The 17,551-nt window shown below is 41.9% G+C and overlaps 2 protein-coding genes across 4 annotated transcripts; one reads left to right on the top strand and one right to left on the bottom strand.

Moving 5' to 3' along the window:
* Nucleotides 1-1,637: 1,637 nt before the first annotated feature.
* Nucleotides 1,638-6,496, top strand: mogat3b (monoacylglycerol O-acyltransferase 3b). Its single transcript, XM_030781547.1, has 8 exons — nucleotides 1,638-2,049; nucleotides 2,554-2,640; nucleotides 2,911-3,018; nucleotides 3,704-3,774; nucleotides 3,958-4,162; nucleotides 4,438-4,612; nucleotides 5,021-5,205; nucleotides 5,545-6,496. The coding sequence occupies exons 1-8, from the start codon at nucleotides 2,046-2,048 to the stop codon at nucleotides 5,697-5,699; spliced, it is 990 nt and encodes a 329-aa protein (XP_030637407.1). The 5' UTR covers nucleotides 1,638-2,045; the 3' UTR covers nucleotides 5,700-6,496.
* A 174-nt stretch (nucleotides 6,497-6,670) lies between these two features.
* znhit1 (zinc finger, HIT-type containing 1) lies at nucleotides 6,671-9,886 on the bottom strand. 3 transcript variants are annotated; one of them, XM_030782413.1, is made up of 6 exons: nucleotides 9,635-9,712; nucleotides 9,256-9,426; nucleotides 7,663-7,742; nucleotides 7,353-7,522; nucleotides 7,119-7,164; nucleotides 6,671-6,994 (listed from the first exon to the last, which is right to left on the bottom strand). In XM_030782413.1, the coding sequence occupies exons 1-5, from the start codon at nucleotides 9,690-9,692 to the stop codon at nucleotides 7,143-7,145; spliced, it is 501 nt and encodes a 166-aa protein (XP_030638273.1). In that variant the 5' UTR covers nucleotides 9,693-9,712; the 3' UTR covers nucleotides 6,671-6,994; nucleotides 7,119-7,142. The 3 variants fall into 3 exon arrangements, with proteins under 3 accessions (XP_030638273.1, XP_030638274.1, XP_030638272.1); XM_030782414.1 differs by lacking the exon at nucleotides 9,635-9,712 and adding an exon at nucleotides 9,768-9,886 and having other exon boundaries at nucleotides 6,671-7,164; XM_030782412.1 differs by having other exon boundaries at nucleotides 6,671-7,164.
* Between the last annotated feature and the right edge of the window lie 7,665 nt (nucleotides 9,887-17,551).

The raw sequence follows: 17,551 nt of genomic DNA, 5'->3' as shown, positions 1-17,551 counted from the left end.
CAATTACAAGAACAGTCTTTTGACACCTTGGGCATTGTTAAAATGGTCACAGTGTCAGTGAGGTGTATGTGTGTGCATGCAGAGTGTTTACTATTAAAGGAGTGTGTGTTGTGTGTAGTGTTCAGTAGTGTGTGTATAATGTGCATACAGTCTGTGAGTGGACATGTGTGAGTGCTAGCCTGTCTTTAAATTGTGTGTTTCAGTTGACTGATTACTGTGGAAAGGACGACAGTTTTAATAACTTTGAGTTGTAAAATGGCTGCTACAGCAATGTTCTAGAATAATGAGAATGGATGGATGAGTGGAAGTTTTGAAAAGAAAGGGAGGTGACAGTGTAGAGTTACTTTAAAAAGTGTGTGAATGGCAGGAGAGACAGTTGGAGGAACAGAGAGATACACAGGGAGAGGGGCAAAAACAGAGGCAAGGAATTGAAGAGGCGAAGGAAGTGGGTCATTTTTTAGCAAGGAGTGGACCAGGCTGACATATAATGATACACGTGTTGCTTGACTCATTTTAGACATGGACAGAATAAAAAAGTGAAGTCAATAATAACAACAATAATAAACAATAATTATAATAATGCTGATTTAAGGAGAACAGTTAAGCCAGCTTAAAATGACACAACAGAACAGAATTTTGACTTTTTCAAGCCAGCCCACGTTTTTAATGCCGACCTCCCTCTGAGATTCATCCATATGATTCGGAAACGATACTGACCATAAAATCTATTCCACAGAAAAAAAGGAGGCATGTCGTTGTATTTGGGATATTTAATGTGAGCGTGGCTTTAAGATGATTTAAAGATTATTTATAATGTAATGATTATAATATAACGTCGTCATCCACAAAAAATGACACTTTCCTCATAATCTAAATCAATTTAAGAAAACGAGCGTTACTTTCCTTGCTGTTTGTGCTGTGTGCAATCTCCATTCATAAACTACCCTGCCGTTACTCAGAGCTCTCTATAAGGTACCCTACTGGTGAGCCGACGAGGGGAGATCTTTGACCACTCCTCTCCGCTGAAGAGTTATAGGTAGCGTTACACAGCTTAGGTCTTTTGGTCTGTACTTCACCTTTCAGACAACGTTATCACTGTGTTCGTTTTCCCTACTGGTGAGAGGAGCCAGGCTTTTGACAGCTACTCCTCGGCATATTCCTCCAGCTCAGTAGCCTATCCCACTGCCACAAAGCGTAGGTTAGGATCTCTTGACGCTCTAGATACCTCACATGTTTATCATAGCTGTTCGCATACACGTTATAGATACCTCACATGTTTATCATAGCTGTTCGCACACACCTCACTCCTTTGATGGCAAACCTAACGTTCAAAGTTGCGCGACAAGAAAAGAACCATCGCCTTTCTCCAGCCTATGTATGACAGCTCGTAATACAGACTACTCGAACAACTTCGCCCTTCCTCTTTGTAGCCGACTTTGGAAGATTGTGATTGGCTGGTTAGCCAACACGTTAAATGTCTCATGTGCTTTGTTACTGAAACTACACTTCGTACGTTGTGGACGTACCGTAACGCATGTGAAGTTACATGTATCGTATGTTTTCATTTCCTCTGTTTTGGACTGACTGCTCGAACTGCGTTTAATTTAGGCTGCCTGACCAAGTCTCTCGCGACCAGCTCCCGATGCCATACCACACTGATGCATTAGACTGTTAAACTTGGCAATAAAGGAAGTTTGTGGTCGCTTTTTGCTCACAGCCTCAACGGATCGCATGAAGCGAAAACAACAGACATCGCACAACAAACACTGAAAAATGAAAAGTTCTCAAGTTGTGACCTGGAGCACACGCGTGTCCGACAGGTCCGGGGAAAGGATTGGATCGTTATCTGTTGCAACAACTCAACTGATCAAAGTGCATTCAACACACAAGTCATTATTCAGACTGGGCAAAGACGTGCATAACACCAACCTCACCGCTGTCAGGAGCTGATTATCCGCACTACAAACGCACAAGAATTAGAGTTATCCTTTGGCACGGGTGATGACAGACAGGAACGACTGATCTTCAGTCTGTGTGTGAATGAAATGGGTAAGTCCACTCTCTGATACCGATTTTGAGAGATATTGATTTAACGAGATAAAGATTCGCTGGAGAATGTCACTTTTCACTGTTCACTTTTTCCACAATGTTCACTTTTTTATATTTCCCCTCATTATAACTTCCAAATATGTGAGTTATTTTGAATCATGTTATTCTGAAAATCTTACCATCTTGTAGCTAATACAACGACAGCAGCATCTCCTTACGTACAGCTTGTTATGCAATACAAGTTTCGGAGTCAATAGTTCAGATTCCCTGCATAGTATTGCCTGATAATCTGATGAAATGATAATCTTTGAGAAAGGAAATTAGGACATAGTTCGTCGTTCAGTTAGGAATTGCGCAGCATTTGAGCGAGAAAACTCGCATCCGAGAGAGCTAAACATGATTTTTGATAACTGATGCAAATTTAAGAGCCCTCTGTGCCCCACGCTCACCCCCGTTTTTTATGTCTTTTCTTCTTTATCTTTCTGAACTTCTGTCTGTTCTCAGTGACTGGAATGAAGGAGAAGACACAATGGAAAGAGTTTATCGAGACCATAAGTGTTCTGCAGTTGGTGATGTCTTTCCTTTTTTTAGGTGAGAGATCATATGGACAACAGAACCATGCAGCTGATAATTCTTAATAGCTGACACAGCAAGAGATATTATCTGGAGCTCACACACACACACACACACACACATACACTCACACACACACATACTAACACATCTAGATGTTGATGGAGTGTGTGTGCTGGTTGAGATGTGATATATCCCATTTAAGATTGATTTTTGTGTTATATAGATCCATTGAATGGGCTTGATGATACTGATGACAATAATGTGTGTGTGTGTGTGTGGACACAGGTGTGGCGTGTTTGACATTAATGGTCTACCTGATGTTCACCTCTCTCTGGCCCATTCCCACTCTCTACTTCACGTGGCAGCTGCTGGACTGGTACACACCTGAGAGAGGTAGGCATGTACACGCACACACACACACACACACACACACACACACACACACACACACACACACACACACACACACACACATACACACACACACTCACTCACCCCTAAAATAGGAGCAGACACATCCACAAACCTACATCACGTTCACAAATACGTACAGCCCAACAGAAACACAACCGGGAAGACAACAGACATGCTCAGAGAGGCTCTCTCAGTTGTATTCACACCAACACACCCTCAGTGAATATGCCTGACACAGGTAAACAATACTCTCAAACACACCTCACATACATTATCTCACACACTCTGTCACCCACCCACTCACACCCACCCACACACACACACACACACACATGCACACACTCACACACACTCAGACACACATGTACAGACAGACACACACACTGACACAAATATGTTACACCACCCTTACAAAAACACCTTAGATAGACCCACAAGCAGACCTGAATTAAGTTGTTAAAATTTGACAGGTCCTTTGTCTTCAGTCTGAATCCCTGGAGTTGCAGGCCTGGTTATTTATGCTCTTCTACATAACTGTGAAGAGCTAATGTTTACTTTTCATTATCAGCTTTTGAAGTTGTTTATTATTGCTTTAAATTGTTTGCTTCAAATAAGCTTTGAAAACTGTCTACCATATAATTGTACTTCCTGTAATGTCCACTAGAGGGCAGGAGGACAGAGTTTGTGAGGAAATGGAAGGTGTGGGAACACTTCAGAGATTACTTCCCTGTAAAGGTAACACTGCTGAAGGCAAAATAAATGATGTCACTGACTTACATATCAAAAGCCCTCTTAATGAGTCATTTTGTAGCTAACTATTCTAATATACTTCCTATCTCCTACTAAAATACCCTTATTTTCTTTACTTATGCCTCCTTCTTCATTCGTTATGTGTTGTCATCTGTTTTCATGGGTCAGCTGGTGAAGACAGCGGAGTTGAGTCCCAGTAAGAATTATATACTGGGTTGTCACCCCCATGGCATCATGAGTGTGGGAGCATTCTGCTGTTTCAGCACAGAGAGCTGTGGATCCGCTCAGCTCTTCCCTGGTGTCCAGCTAACCCTGGCAATCCTGGCCGGACTCTTCAGATTACCACTGTTCAGAGACTACATCATGAGTGCCGGTCAGTGATCAGCCTCTGTGTGTGTGTGTGTGTGTGTGTGTATGGGGGATCTGGAAAGGTTTCTTGAGCACTGCTCTCCTTATGCATAATTTTTGGGATACAGTACTTGGATTAAAAATGTTTTCTTACACTTGAAAGATTATTTGAAGATACATAACTACAATACATTGGCCTAAATATTCATTCATTTGAAGTTGAGTAAATGAAGCTGTCCTCTGTCTTTCTCATTGCCTGTCTGTGTGTGTATGTGTGTGTGTGTGTGTGTGTGTGGTCAGGGCTGCGTCCGGTAAGTAAGGAGAGCATTGAATACCTGCTGAGCCGCTGTGGAGAGGGGAACGCAGTGGTCATCATTATAGGAGGAGCAGAGGAGTCTCTGGCCTCCTCTCCAGGAGTAAACACCGTGGTGATGAGACAGAGGAAGGGCTTTGTCAGACTGGCCCTGGAGAACGGGTGAGAGAGAGAGAGAGAGAGAGAGAGAAAAGAAAACAGAGAGGGTTATAGGGTAAAGGAGCTGAGTTGTATTAATGGATTAGAAAGACATGAAAGGTGAAGTGGAAGGAAAGAAGATGGTGAACAATACTAAGAAAGAGAAGATACAAAGTTACACTCCTATAGCTATACACCTAATCAAGCTTGATGAACCTCGTGGAGAAGGTAGGGTAGCTGCCATTACACCATATCTCTCCCGTACCTGTGTAAAACAGCACCAAGGAGACAACGTCATTTTGGAGATTTAAAATGTAAAAAAAGCATCTTTTAACTGCTTTATAATGAAGTTAAAACTTAGAGTTAAAATATAAAGTCAATATCTCCAAACAGAGTATGCTCCTCTGCTTACCTATACTCCCTGCTCTCTAGGGCAGACCTGGTGCCTGTCTACTCCTTTGGGGAGAATGACCTGTTCAAACAGGTGGTGTTTCCAGAGGGGAGCATGGGTCGCAGGCTGCAGAGCATCTTTAAACATGTCATGGGTTTTGCTCCATGTCTGTTTGCAGGGGAGCGTTGGCTCCTCATGCCTTACAGGAGTCCAGTAACCACCGTGGGTGAGTGTTACTCCTTACTCCTCTTTTCTTCAGTTACATTGGATTTTCACATTACTGCTGCTTCTGCTGATGAAAACTCTGAACCAATCTCTAAATCTTCATTAATGTGCTATTAACAAGTAAGAAATCATTGCAAAAGCAATGACCTACCCCCATGAAAATGCTCTTGTGTTATGAAATATACTGTAGCTGAAGGAAAAAATGTAATGTCACTATAATGACAGCTGTGATTAAGGGAACCACAGAGGTCAGGCTACAGACATCATCCTCCCGACTGCAGTCTGGTTATGCATCTCTTTTCACTCTCTCTCCCTCTTTCTCTCTCTCTCTCTGTCCCAGTGGGCAGTCCCATCAGTGTGCCCAGGGTCCCGTGTCCATCAGAGGAGCAGGTAGATCACTACCATAGACTGTACATGGAGGCTCTCACTCATCTCTTCCACAAACACAAGACCAGCTGTGGTCTGAAAGACTCACACCAGCTCCAGATCATCTAAACACACCTTCACATGAATGGAATCTGTACACACACACACAAACACACACACCCCTTCGCACACTGGGCTGTGTTCTTAGTGCTCAGCCTGAATGAGAACTGTAACAAAGGGGAACTGGTTAATCAGGTATTTGACTTTTACAGATGTGTGAACATATTCATAAATTCTTGCATTTCACCTTTAGTCTGAATGCACGTAGGCTGTAGCTTTAACAGTACATCTTTTATAATACCTGCTATGTTAGATGGAAACAAGCTGTACATTATCTCTGATGCATCTTTTGTCAGAGATTGGACAACTCAGGAATTGTCTACAACACCAATCCCACAGATCCACCAGGCTGTGACGGGGGTGTCAGAGCTCAAGCACCCATACCGTGTCATGATTTAGGACAGTCGTGATGTTAATGCATGTGATGCTGGGACAGAGCAAGGAAAGACTACTGTAGCACAATGTTGCTCTGTATTGGGCATTATGTTTGGATTCCTTTCAATAAAAAATGTCTTTTATATAGACTGTCTCCTCAAAGACCACGTGTTAGAGTACCCTTATGTCTCCAACCTGCTTATGGTGTGAGATGTACGTTTATGAAGAGACACTGGGAACTGTGCATTGCACCACTGTGAACGATGATGCAGTTTTTTAAATGGTCTCTTTTCAATGACTGTACAATGGAATTTGAATTTTTGTGCAGACATGTTGTATCAGCCAATGTATTGTGGTGAAGCCATTCTGAAAGGTTTACAGAAAATACAAAAATGAAACAGGTTTCAAATAAATTATTTCTGTGGGATTTAGTTCTTTTGTAGTTGTAGTTTTTCCAATTAAAATATTTTTGCTTACATTTATTCCCATGTAGGCTAAGAGGTGTGTTGGAGAATAGAATCAGTGGAATCATACTTGTATTCCTTTTAAGACTTTTTCATATCAAACTCAGAGAAAGAGAGAGAGAGAGAGAACATTTTGCCTTTATTTAAGGAAATACAAAATGGTCACATCTATATAACTTTCCACTACAACTCTTCTGTTAAACACTTTAAAGATGTTTCCTGCTTTGTAACCTGAAACCACTGGAGTCAGTCTGTTAACCAAGAATCTAGACTCTTCTAATTTGGATCATTCCTCCCCATTTTAGTATACTGGTTAATCTTTAACTCTTGGTTTCATCAGTGGGTTGAGTGTGCCACAGGGCATCGCAGTTCTGGCAAGCAGCTGCATGTGTCTTCAGAGTTCAGGCCAGTTCATGCTGGCAGGTCAAAGATGCACACAGTGTGAGTCCAGTGAGCGAACAGGACCTTTAATAGTCAGTACAGATGACAGTCTGGATCCCAAACCTCCCTCAGAAACTGCACACGATACACATTTATGCACATTAAAATGTCCAGTGACAGAGGATATACAAACACAAATCACTCTTACCAAGAGCATGATAACACAAAACAATCACACAGTCCACTTCAGACACCTGAAGAGAGAAAGAGGGGAGAAGGGTTAATTTGCGTGTGTGTGTGTGCCCCTCTGCTACATTATTCTCAGGTGCACCAGAGTGTTTTTACATATGTCATTTTGTCACTCTGCACATCAAATGCGTATATGGACTTGCCTCTCTGTGAGCATATGTGGAAGTCCTGTGTGTGTGTGTGTGTACGTTACCTAGTCTCATGGTGCGTTCCAAGGCAGCGTACACAGCAGTATCGCGCTCCACATGACACACAGGTGTAGTTGGAGGGGAAGCCACACACAGCACAGAAATGACGCTGAGGGAACTTAGAAGGCTCAGCACATGCAGTCAGATAGTTTGGCCCCTCACTAACACTCAGGTCCTTCAGAGGAACAGAGAGAGAGAGAGAGAATTTTTCAGTGCTGATGTATAAATAATTGATATGTTTATTGCTTCTATCCATTTAAGAGACACATGGGTTAAGGAGGCCTGAGTGTTGGCCTGGTGCAGTCTTTGTCTTACTTCTTCCTCAAGCAGCGTTTGGAAATTCTTACGGAATCTCTGCTTGAAATGGTCGCCCCGTGTCTTCTTCCTCCGCTTGCCTTGGGAAAAAGAAATCACACGTAGAGAAGTTAAAATCAGGGGAAAACATAATATTGTAAAATTGAGGTCTATTCCTACTAGTGCTGACCGATAAATCTTATTTTCATCGTCATCGCGACATGAACACATGCGATAAACACATTGCAAAAGACTGCCTGAAACGCGAATAAGAAAAATCACTTTGTTTACACGCTCCATGCATTCACACTCAGCATGCAACCATTTGACCTATCAGATAGAGCCCTGGGTACATGGGCCGTGCATTCACACCATTTAGCCGATCAGATGAAGCCCCAACTAGCCGTCAACTACCCTCAGAGTAATTGGTGTCAATTTGATGGCGACTGCAAGTTTAGCTAGAATGATGGCTGAGGAAGGCGAGAGGAGCGAGGAAAACGTGGTTGACGAAGACCTTGTGGTGAAATTGAACAGCACTTCTGCTATTCGGAATTGTTATAGATTCAGGAGAGATGATGTGTTACAAACACAGTTACTGTGTAGAGCATGCCAAACAATTTGTTCAATAAAACCATGTTCGAAATTACGATGGAGTATTAGGGTCACATTGAGGGAGAAAAATTCCAGATTTCCAGAATGAGGTCGTAATATTACGAGAATAAAGTCGTAATTGAGAAAAAAAAAGTCAAAATATTATGAGAATAATGTCGTAATTTTGCGACAAAATGTCATATTATGGGAATAAAATTGCAAATTTTCGAGAAAAAAAACCCATAAGTTTTAGGAAAGTATATAACAAGAAACAAACAAAACGGGCTAAAAGGCAGTCGTTGGCAGCTTGAGCCTCCTTCTGACAACTGCTGTTTGTCTATTACACTGTTGCACAATCACAGTTTCTTGCACAATCTTTTCAAAGTCCTGATACTTATGAAAATGTTGTGCTGATGTGCCAAAAGATTAAGTATTTCGTTATCTGTGAAACCTATATTAAAGTGTAACTTCACAAGATGCTCCATGTTCCTCATTTTAACGCAGGCGACAGGCTGCTCTTCTGGTATTTCCCCTCTAAAATAACGCCAAGCCAAATTTACGACTTTTTCCCAGAATCCCCCCCCCCCCTCCTCCCGTGCCCCCAGTGTACCTGTTACAGCAGAAAGACATAGGAACCGTACAGCTGATATGCACACTTCAATATTTGTTTTTTTAATTATCGCCAGTCATATCGCCATTGCAATATTGAACAATGTTATTGCACATCTTCCTCATATTGTGCAGGCCTAATTCCTACTAAGATTATGTATATGACACAGATTACTACCCACTCTCTGATGCACCTGTTTCTCTCCTTGATTTGGATTTTTAAGTACATGTCCAGTCTTCCTGAGATCTTCCTGAATCTTAACCACTAACTGAAGCAACATGTCCTTTCTAGAATTTCAGGCTGTGCTCAGGTAGCATTATGGTCTGTACAGCAAAATCTCTTTTTCAGTATGGGGCAGCAACAAACTGCTTGTCTCTTTACACATCCCACCCATCTAAAACCAGAGTTTTTACCAGACTCATTATTCTCGTCGAACTGCGGGAGGCGCTTGATGAGTGGGGGGAGGCTCGCGTGAGGGTCGTCCTGGAAGTTATCCTTCTCGAGCGCCTCGAGCTGGCGATTCAGTCGCCGTTGGCGCGTGGCACTGTCCAACACTCGCCGCTGGTTTGGATCCTGTGAACGCACTGCCGAAAACACAGACACAGACCATCATGAAACAAACATGCGAAACATCAATGTTTACGCTACCCACAAAAAGTGAAAATACAAGGATAGGTCAAGTTTCTCATACGAATGCACTAGTACTTTCAAAAACAAATATAGTATTCTGTTGGACTAACCATGTCATAACAAATTATATTTAATAGTTCACGACTCGAATAAATGCAGTACCAAGGGAGTAACGATGCAACATCCACGGTGAATACTTCGCGGAACGCTTGCAATACATCGGCTAGTAGCTACTAGCAACGAACGACAGAGTTTCAGGAAACGAAAAGTCTTCTAAGTTCACGTAAAAACATACCTGCTATTTTCTTGTCCTGCATTTCAGCAGCTTTACAGTTCTTCTATTTCTATCGTATTAATCCAACATTGCAGCGGAACCTAAATTACACACAACTTCAAAACACTACCATGGCATCTCAAAACCGGCGTCAGGATGTTTCTCTTCCTGTTATTGCAATGTAATTCAACAATGTTGAGGAACTTAAAATTGTATACTGCCCCCTGCTGAAACGGAGAACTAATACAAATGAGTTGCACGCAACTGCAAAGTATGTTACTTTTTCAGCCCAGCCAGATGGCGCGGGAGTCAACGTGTTACTCATTGAATATTGTCCCTGAATAGTGGGACTGTTCAAGCCAGCTTCTGACTTGTGTCAGCAGTGCTGTATAAAAGCTTTATCGATCTTGTCCGTTTTCTTTTGTATTGATTAAATAAATTATATTTGTTCAAGCCTGATCTGCATTCTTTCCCCTCTTACTTATTGTTGCACTCACCTTGTGGGCGTAACAAGGAATAAAAGAATACATTTTTTTTTATTGTATGTGAAATGATCTTTCTTTATTAGTGATGTAATTTAGAGTCATTGGCTTGTGTGATTTTCCGAGAGCCTCGTGTTATGCCTCTCTGCTCATTCTTACTAGGTCCAAAGAACCAAGTAACTACTGAGTGTGTGCGTGTGTGTAATACGGACAGCCACTCTGTCTGTCTGTTTATATTAACATCAAAAGCACATAACAGCACCTACACTCAAACACACGCATACTAGAACACATGCATTCACACACACGCACATGTACACACACACAGTTCAGTGAGAGATCTCAGCTTTAAGGTTTGTAAGGTAAATCAGATTGCTTTGTTATCATGAACACAATATTATGTTTAAGGTTAAAGAAATGATGCGGAATATGATGTTTTCAATGCGATCCATTGCTGGAGGATGAAGTACTTGTTTCAGTTGACTCTGCTTGCTTGATGTTTTCTCTCTCTCTCTCTCTCTCTCTCTCTCCCTCTCTCTCTCTCTCTATATATATTTATTTATTACTCATTTTTCAAAAAAGCAAAGCATAGTCTTAAAGGCATTAAATTGTGTTTTTCACAGTATTATATATGCTCATTTGCAGTCCTTATATTTGTAAGTGTAAAGAATGAGGCCAAATGAAAGACAATAACCATGCCGTCAAATATGCTCGAGCAAACATAATACTGTTCTCATATTTTCACCTACCTCTCTCTCTAACCACCCTCCCCCCAACACACACACACACACACACACACACACACACACACACACACTTCCTGTAGTGATGTTTGTTTGTGAATGTCTGATTGTAATTTATTATCATCAATGCAAAAGTGTCAGTGCATATCATCCTATATAAACAATGTTTTCTTTTTATGGACCATTAATGAGGGACAGTGCAGTAATGTCCAGTTCTGTCTGTCTGCTTCCTCATCATCAGCAGATGCAGTGGCAGCCAGTTCTATACACAAAAACAGCACTGTCACACAGCATTACTGAAGCCAAGTGTTAATCACTTACCAAGTCCTCCACATTTCACTATGTTTGTCTTTGTGCTGTGGTAGACTCAGACACAGTTTTGGAGTATGTGGGTAGGTTAAGGGATACTAAGAATTGTCCAATTTGTTGTTCATCTTCCAAATGTGACTATGTATATAATCATTTAGAATAATTTTGAAAAGTCACCTGTATTTCCCATTGCTTACATAAAAGAGTTTTAGAGTCTGGGTCCCTAATTTGTAAATTGTGCTATCTGCTTGTTGCTTTTGTAGTTTCCTTGCTGGAGGCTTTGTAAATTTTGAACGGGATTTGTAATATTTTTATTTTGTATAAATCATCTTTTTTCCTATTTCTTGGGAGTACAGTATATTTATTTCCTTTAGTTTTAAAGTAAGATTGGGGTTGGGCTCTTTTTTGTGTTTTGACTCAAGCCCTTTTAATTCTCTGTTTAGTTGTGATAATCTTAATTGTCTTTCTTTCTTTTTATACGTACAAAAAGATATAATTTCACCCCTAAGAACTGCTTTTAATGTATCCCATAAAATTTCTGGGCCGACCTCCCCATTGTCATTTTCCTTTAGAAACATTTTTATTTCTTCTTTCATTTGTACTTTAAAGTGTAAATGGTTTAGAATACTTGAATTTAAGCTCCATAATGTATTTCTAGGGTTATGACTGATTTGTAATGATAGCAAAAGGGGTGTGTGATCAGACAAATCAATACTACCTATCTCGCAATAATGTATTCTCTGGCAATCTTTTTTAAAAATAAAAAAATAATCAACTCTGGAATAGACAGAATGTGGGTGGGAATTATGGGTGTAATCATGACCTGTTGGATATAAATCTCTCCAGAGGTCTATCAAACCCAGTTCTGACATGAGAATCTTAAGTTTCTTGTCTAGGGAGGTTTGGGTAGATTCTTTTGAGGAATCTAGCCTTGGATTAAGGCGTATATTCCAATCTCTCCCACGTATAAGAATGCCTGTCGCTTCTGCTATCAGATCAAAATTTTTTCTATAAAAAGAAACATCACTACTTTTGGGAGAATGAACGTTCAGTAGTGTTATTTGGACATCTTTTATCTTTCCTGAAACTAATATGTACCTTCCTTCCTTGTCCTCTACCTCTGAAAATAGTTCAGAGGGAGTGCTTGCTGACTCACTACAAACAATAAAAATCGAGTTTCCAGGCATCTACATTCGATCATTTATTTCCACAAATAAAAACAAGACTATTTCAGACATCAAACCTGAATACTAGCACAGCAAGGCAAAGCAAAGCAAGGCAAGATCATGAGCATCCAAACAGTAAGTGCGATCAACAAAAAATACACACTCCCTACTCACCCCCTCTCCATGCTGCCATACTAGTGAACAGGTGAATACATTCCCTTGTTCTTTCAAAAGCTACCTACACCTACACCCACGTGACATGCGTAAACCCAGAAGCTGATGTGCAAATACAGACACAAAACAAACATTTCATAGGACATGGCATATGGCTCTTATATCCCAGCTCCTAATTATTATGACACTGTAATAATTACAACATTACAATCCATAAATAAGAAACATATAATCTTCACAAACATACTTGTTTATATTCCATCAGCATGGAACTAGGCAGAACTAGGGCAGCCGTGGTCTAAAGGTTAGAGAACTGGGCTTGTGACCGGAGGGTTGCCGGTTTGATTCCCAAGGGCCCAACATCCATGGCTGTGTGCCCTTGAGCAAGGCACTTAACCCTAATGCTCCCTGGGCACAGAGGAAAGCTACCCACTGCTCCTGCATCTGTTGTCCACTGCTCCTGCATCTGTGTTGGATGGGTTAAATGCAGAGACAAGCTCACTGTTCACAGTGTGTGTGTGTAATCACAGAGACTTTACTTTATGTTCTCCTTCTTCTTCAAGGAATACAAGTCAAGTCTAGGCCAGAGGTTCAAGCACATAGCCTATCAGAGTGATCTTTACCACCACTCTCTGTCAACCAGTCAAGTCAAACTGTAAAAACAAAACTGCCCTCTCAGAACTGAGAGTCAGACTACTGCTTCCCGTAGAAGACAGACCAGGGTCTTAACTAGCAACCTTCGTAGAAATCCTCTCCTGCTTAATGCCAGACCACTTCTGACGTTCCTGCAACTGTGGCAAGTATTCCTTGACCAACCGCTTCCAGAACAGATTTGAAATGTACTGATTTGACATGCACATGTACTTGACAAAGGAATCTGTATCCAGTGAAGATGCTACTTCGATATGGATAGCTCATATTGCTAGACAGGTAAATATGACTCCATACCTTTTCACTGTACTCATTCGGCTCTTAACCTCAAAGGGTCCAAAGTAATCCACTCCGACACTGGTGAGCAGAGCTTCATCTGGACAGACCCTGTCTATAGGCAGATCTGCCATCTGTTGGCACCCTGGAACTGCTTGCAGCCTACGACCTACAACACACTTGGAAAGAATCCTTCTTATAGCTGTACCAGCACTTGGAATCCAGTACCTTTGACATAATCTGGACGACATGTAATTGCATCCACCATGGCCCACCTCTTGATGTATGTGCCTCAGAAGAACATCTGAGATGTGGAGATCTTTTGCCAATATGGCAGGATGTTTAGTTTCTTCAGACATAGCTGCCCTACTTAATTGTCCACCAACTCTCAAGACCCCATCCGCCAACACAGGAGAAAGCTTAAAGATATTGCAATTCCTCTTCACACTTCTGCCACTCTGCAGGCTGGAGAGCTCGTCAAGAACCTCTTTCTCTGGCAAAACCTGATGATTTCCTTTTTGGCATTCGTCAGCTCATCAGCTGTGAGTAAACCTCTAAAAGTCTGGCCTTTGGCCACTTCCATTTCATGCTCTGAGGAAAGCCACTGTTGTTCACTTGAGTCAGGCTGAGCAAAATCCACATCCAACTGCTTCCTCTTCTGACTTAGACACAAGAGCAAGTTCTTAAACCTAAGGATCTAAGCTACTGTCCTTCTCAAACGAGTCCAAGAGCAGAAATGGTGAATTAAACAAGTGGTTGCATCCACGTCCCCTGAACCCTGCACAGCATTCACTGTAACGCTGACCTTGACCTCTGGATCATCAGGTAGCTCACCCGAATTATCTGGATTCATAGACCAGTCCTGTTCAGGATGTAAAAGTTACTTGGATCCTGACAGCCAGGTCTCATTCCTCAAGATCATGTCTGCCTTCAGTCCTTTAGAGGCCATGTCTGCAGGATTGCATGAAGTGTTTACATACCTCCATTGCGATGCCTGTGATACTTTAAGAATTTCTGAGATCCTATTAGCAACAAAGGTACGGAACCTGGAGGTTTCATTCTTGATGTACTTTGGTACAGAGATGCTATCTGTCTAAAACACTGATTCCTGAAGCTGCATATGCAACTCCCTTCTACAGAAAGTATCCTTGTGGCTTGCCATGGTGGCAGCTGTAAGCTCCATGTGAGGTATTGAAACTGACTTCAGTGGAGCTACCCTGGATTTTCCCATGATGAAGGTGGTATGCATCTGTGAATGTGCATTCTGCAGGAGGAAATAGGTCACTGCACCATAGCCATCTTCACTCGCATTTGTAAAGTGGTGTAATTGTGCTGCAGAGACTTCTCCAAAGTCTGGGGGCTTTAGACACCTAGCAACCTGGCAGTGCTCCTCTAACCAGTTCATCCATTCTAGTACAACTGATGGCAGTATAGGGTCATCCCAACCAAGTACACAGCCTTTGCAAGATGATCTTAGCAGAAAGGACAACAGGACTCAGGATTCCTAAAGGATCATAAATTGAACTAATGATGGAGAGTATCCCCCTTCTTGTCAGAGGTCTGTCTTGCACCACAATCTTAAACTTGAAGGCATCAGACTGAATGCACCATTGCACCCCTAACACTCTCTCCACAGGAAGTAAATCATGGTCAAGGTCCAAAACCTTCATATCCTTTGCCCTATGCTCTTCTGGTATTGCAGACATCACTTAACGCCTACTGCTCATCCATTTTGTCAGTTTAAAGCTGCCTTTAGAACATATGGAGACCAGCTCATGATAGAGTGCCACTGCCTCTTCCTCACTGGCTGTTGATACAAGACAGTCATCCACGTAGAAGCAATGTCTCAATAGTCTCCTGACAGAACTGTCCCTCATTGTCCTCAACACATTTTCTCAGTGCAAAAAGTTCACACAACTTGGAGATGTATGCACCAAAGAGATGTAGCATCATTCTGAAGTCCACCAGCTCTTGGTTAAGGTCACCACTGGGCCACCAGAGAAACCTAAGCAGATCCATATCTTCTGCTGGTACCCTTACCTGATGAAACATGGACTCTATGTCTGCCATGATCACCACCGGTTCCTTCCTGAATCTAGTCATGACTCCAATCAGTGAGCTAGTGAGATCTGGTCCCTGTAGGAGTTGAGCACTGAGAGACGCTGACTGGAAGTTGCTCCACAGTCAAATACCACAGGAATCTTCCCCTTCTGAGGGTGGTAGACGCCGTGGTGTGGGATATACCACAGTCTGCCGTCACTGCGTGCCAGTTCTTTTGCAGGTGCTTGCTCTGCATATCCTTTGGAGATAATGTCATTCATAAAGTCTGTGTACTGCTGTTGAAATGGCAAATCTTCCTTGATTCTCCTTTGTAGGTTTAGAGCACGCCGCTCTGCAACCTTCCTATTATTTGGCATGTTTACCTGACTCTTTCTCAGAGGCAATGCAACCTGGTAGCGACCGTTTACAAGCTTTACTGAATCTGTGACCAGCTTCATGAACCTTTGGTCTTCTCTCTACAAACCAGGTTGGTCATCATGACTGCGAAATCCGTTTTAAACTGCTGCTGTCAAAGCTCATCCAAGTTCAGATTGAGATTCTGTTGACTGTTGCGACATCCATTCCATCACCACTGTCTCCCCTCAGTGGTCCATTCACAGTCCAGCCCAGGATTGTCTTAATGACACAGGGTCCATCATCCACACTGCGGATTACTTGAAGTGGTGCCTTTGGCACATTTGTTCCTATCAGCAACTCAATTTCTGAGTCAATCTCTGGTAGATCAACATGTTTCAAGTCAGGCCATCTCTGAAGATCCTTCTGACATGGAATGTTTCCCCTATGCATAGGCATACTTTCCTGGGTGTTTGTATTGGGAAGTTGCCAGAATATAGGCGCTTTAACACCGGAGGAACTTTTCCATAGTTATTAGAACTGTTGGAGAAAGTACCCCCTTTTTTGCGTGTTCGCACCGCAGAACGATTATAGTTCTGAGTCGTTTTGAGGGGCTTTTTTAGCTCCTACTTCAGGGTAGGTACTTTCGCAGCGCAATAGGAACCTTGTGACGTAGGTGTACGGCCATTGGTCCAGACGTAGGTATATGATGTTTGCAACTGCCATTTTAAAAAATCCGTGTCTTGTGTGGCTGTGATCCACATTTTAACCTAGAATAAGAATGTGTTTATCCAGCTTACGATTTGAGGGCCGCGGCCGGGAAAAAGGAAAAAAACAAAAAACCAAAAACACGACTCTGCAAGCATCAGGTACAAGCACTATGCTAGCACCCGAAAAGTACTATGCCCATTGAGTCATTCACTGCTACTGCGGTGGTAAATGCAGGGGAACATTTTTTTCCATTGGTCTATCGCCATACAGTTTTATTTTCGTTAATGAGAAGGCAGTTATGTTATCTAATGTGCACTCAATATTTCTGTCATTCAAGTCCAATAATTGTGTATACTGTAGTCGATTTCTTTTGCCGCAGTAATTGTATTATTATTTTTTTTTTGGAGGAATTTTAAAAGGTCATAAAAGTCATTAAATTTGTACTTAAAATACAAATATACCACTGGCCGGCTTACGTCACTTCAGCGTTCCTATTGGCGGTGTGAATGCAAACAGAAAAAAGCCCTAGAATGTATGTAGTTCTAGGGGAAGCTCCACAGGGGGTAGTTCCTATCGAATGAGATCCCAGAACTGTTTGGTCCAAAAGCGCCTTATCTCACCGTCTAAGCCAGCCACTTCCAGTCCTGTGACAACATAGCTGACAACCTTCTCTTGACCCATTGTCCATAAAAGGATACATTTCCTCTTTCCTGAGAGGTTGAGGAGGGCGGTACCTGGAGAGAGATGTAAGAAAAAAAACACACCCCAACACCACAGCCGCAACACCCCCTCCCATCAGAGTGAAAAGGTAATTCGCTATAAATATACAAATCACATTACATAAGCACAATGTGTACACCATTTCATTTTTTTTTCATTTTTTCTTACCCACGAAACAG

This window comes from Chanos chanos, chromosome 8 (genome assembly GCF_902362185.1).
Source record: "Chanos chanos chromosome 8, fChaCha1.1, whole genome shotgun sequence".
Taxonomy (NCBI): Eukaryota; Metazoa; Chordata; class Actinopteri; order Gonorynchiformes; family Chanidae; genus Chanos; species Chanos chanos.
This window is presented reverse-complemented; position numbering and strand designations above follow the sequence as displayed.

Coding starts and splice junctions, on each gene's coding strand:
- mogat3b (XM_030781547.1), top strand. Junction 3,775..3,957: donor GAGATTACTTCCCTGTAAAG/GTAACACTGCTG, acceptor TTCATGGGTCAG/CTGGTGAAGACAGCGGAGTT. Junction 4,163..4,437: donor AGACTACATCATGAGTGCCG/GTCAGTGATCAG, acceptor GTGTGTGGTCAG/GGCTGCGTCCGGTAAGTAAG.
- znhit1 (XM_030782412.1), bottom strand. CDS start 9,692: ATGTATTGCAAGCGTTCCGCGAAGTATTCACCGTGGATGTTGCATCGT. Junction 9,427..9,634: donor GTTGCATCGTTACTCCCTTG/GTACTGCATTTA, acceptor TGTTTTCGGCAG/TGCGTTCACAGGATCCAAAC. Junction 7,523..7,662: donor AAACGCTGCTTGAGGAAGAA/GTAAGACAAAGA, acceptor GTTCCTCTGAAG/GACCTGAGTGTTAGTGAGGG.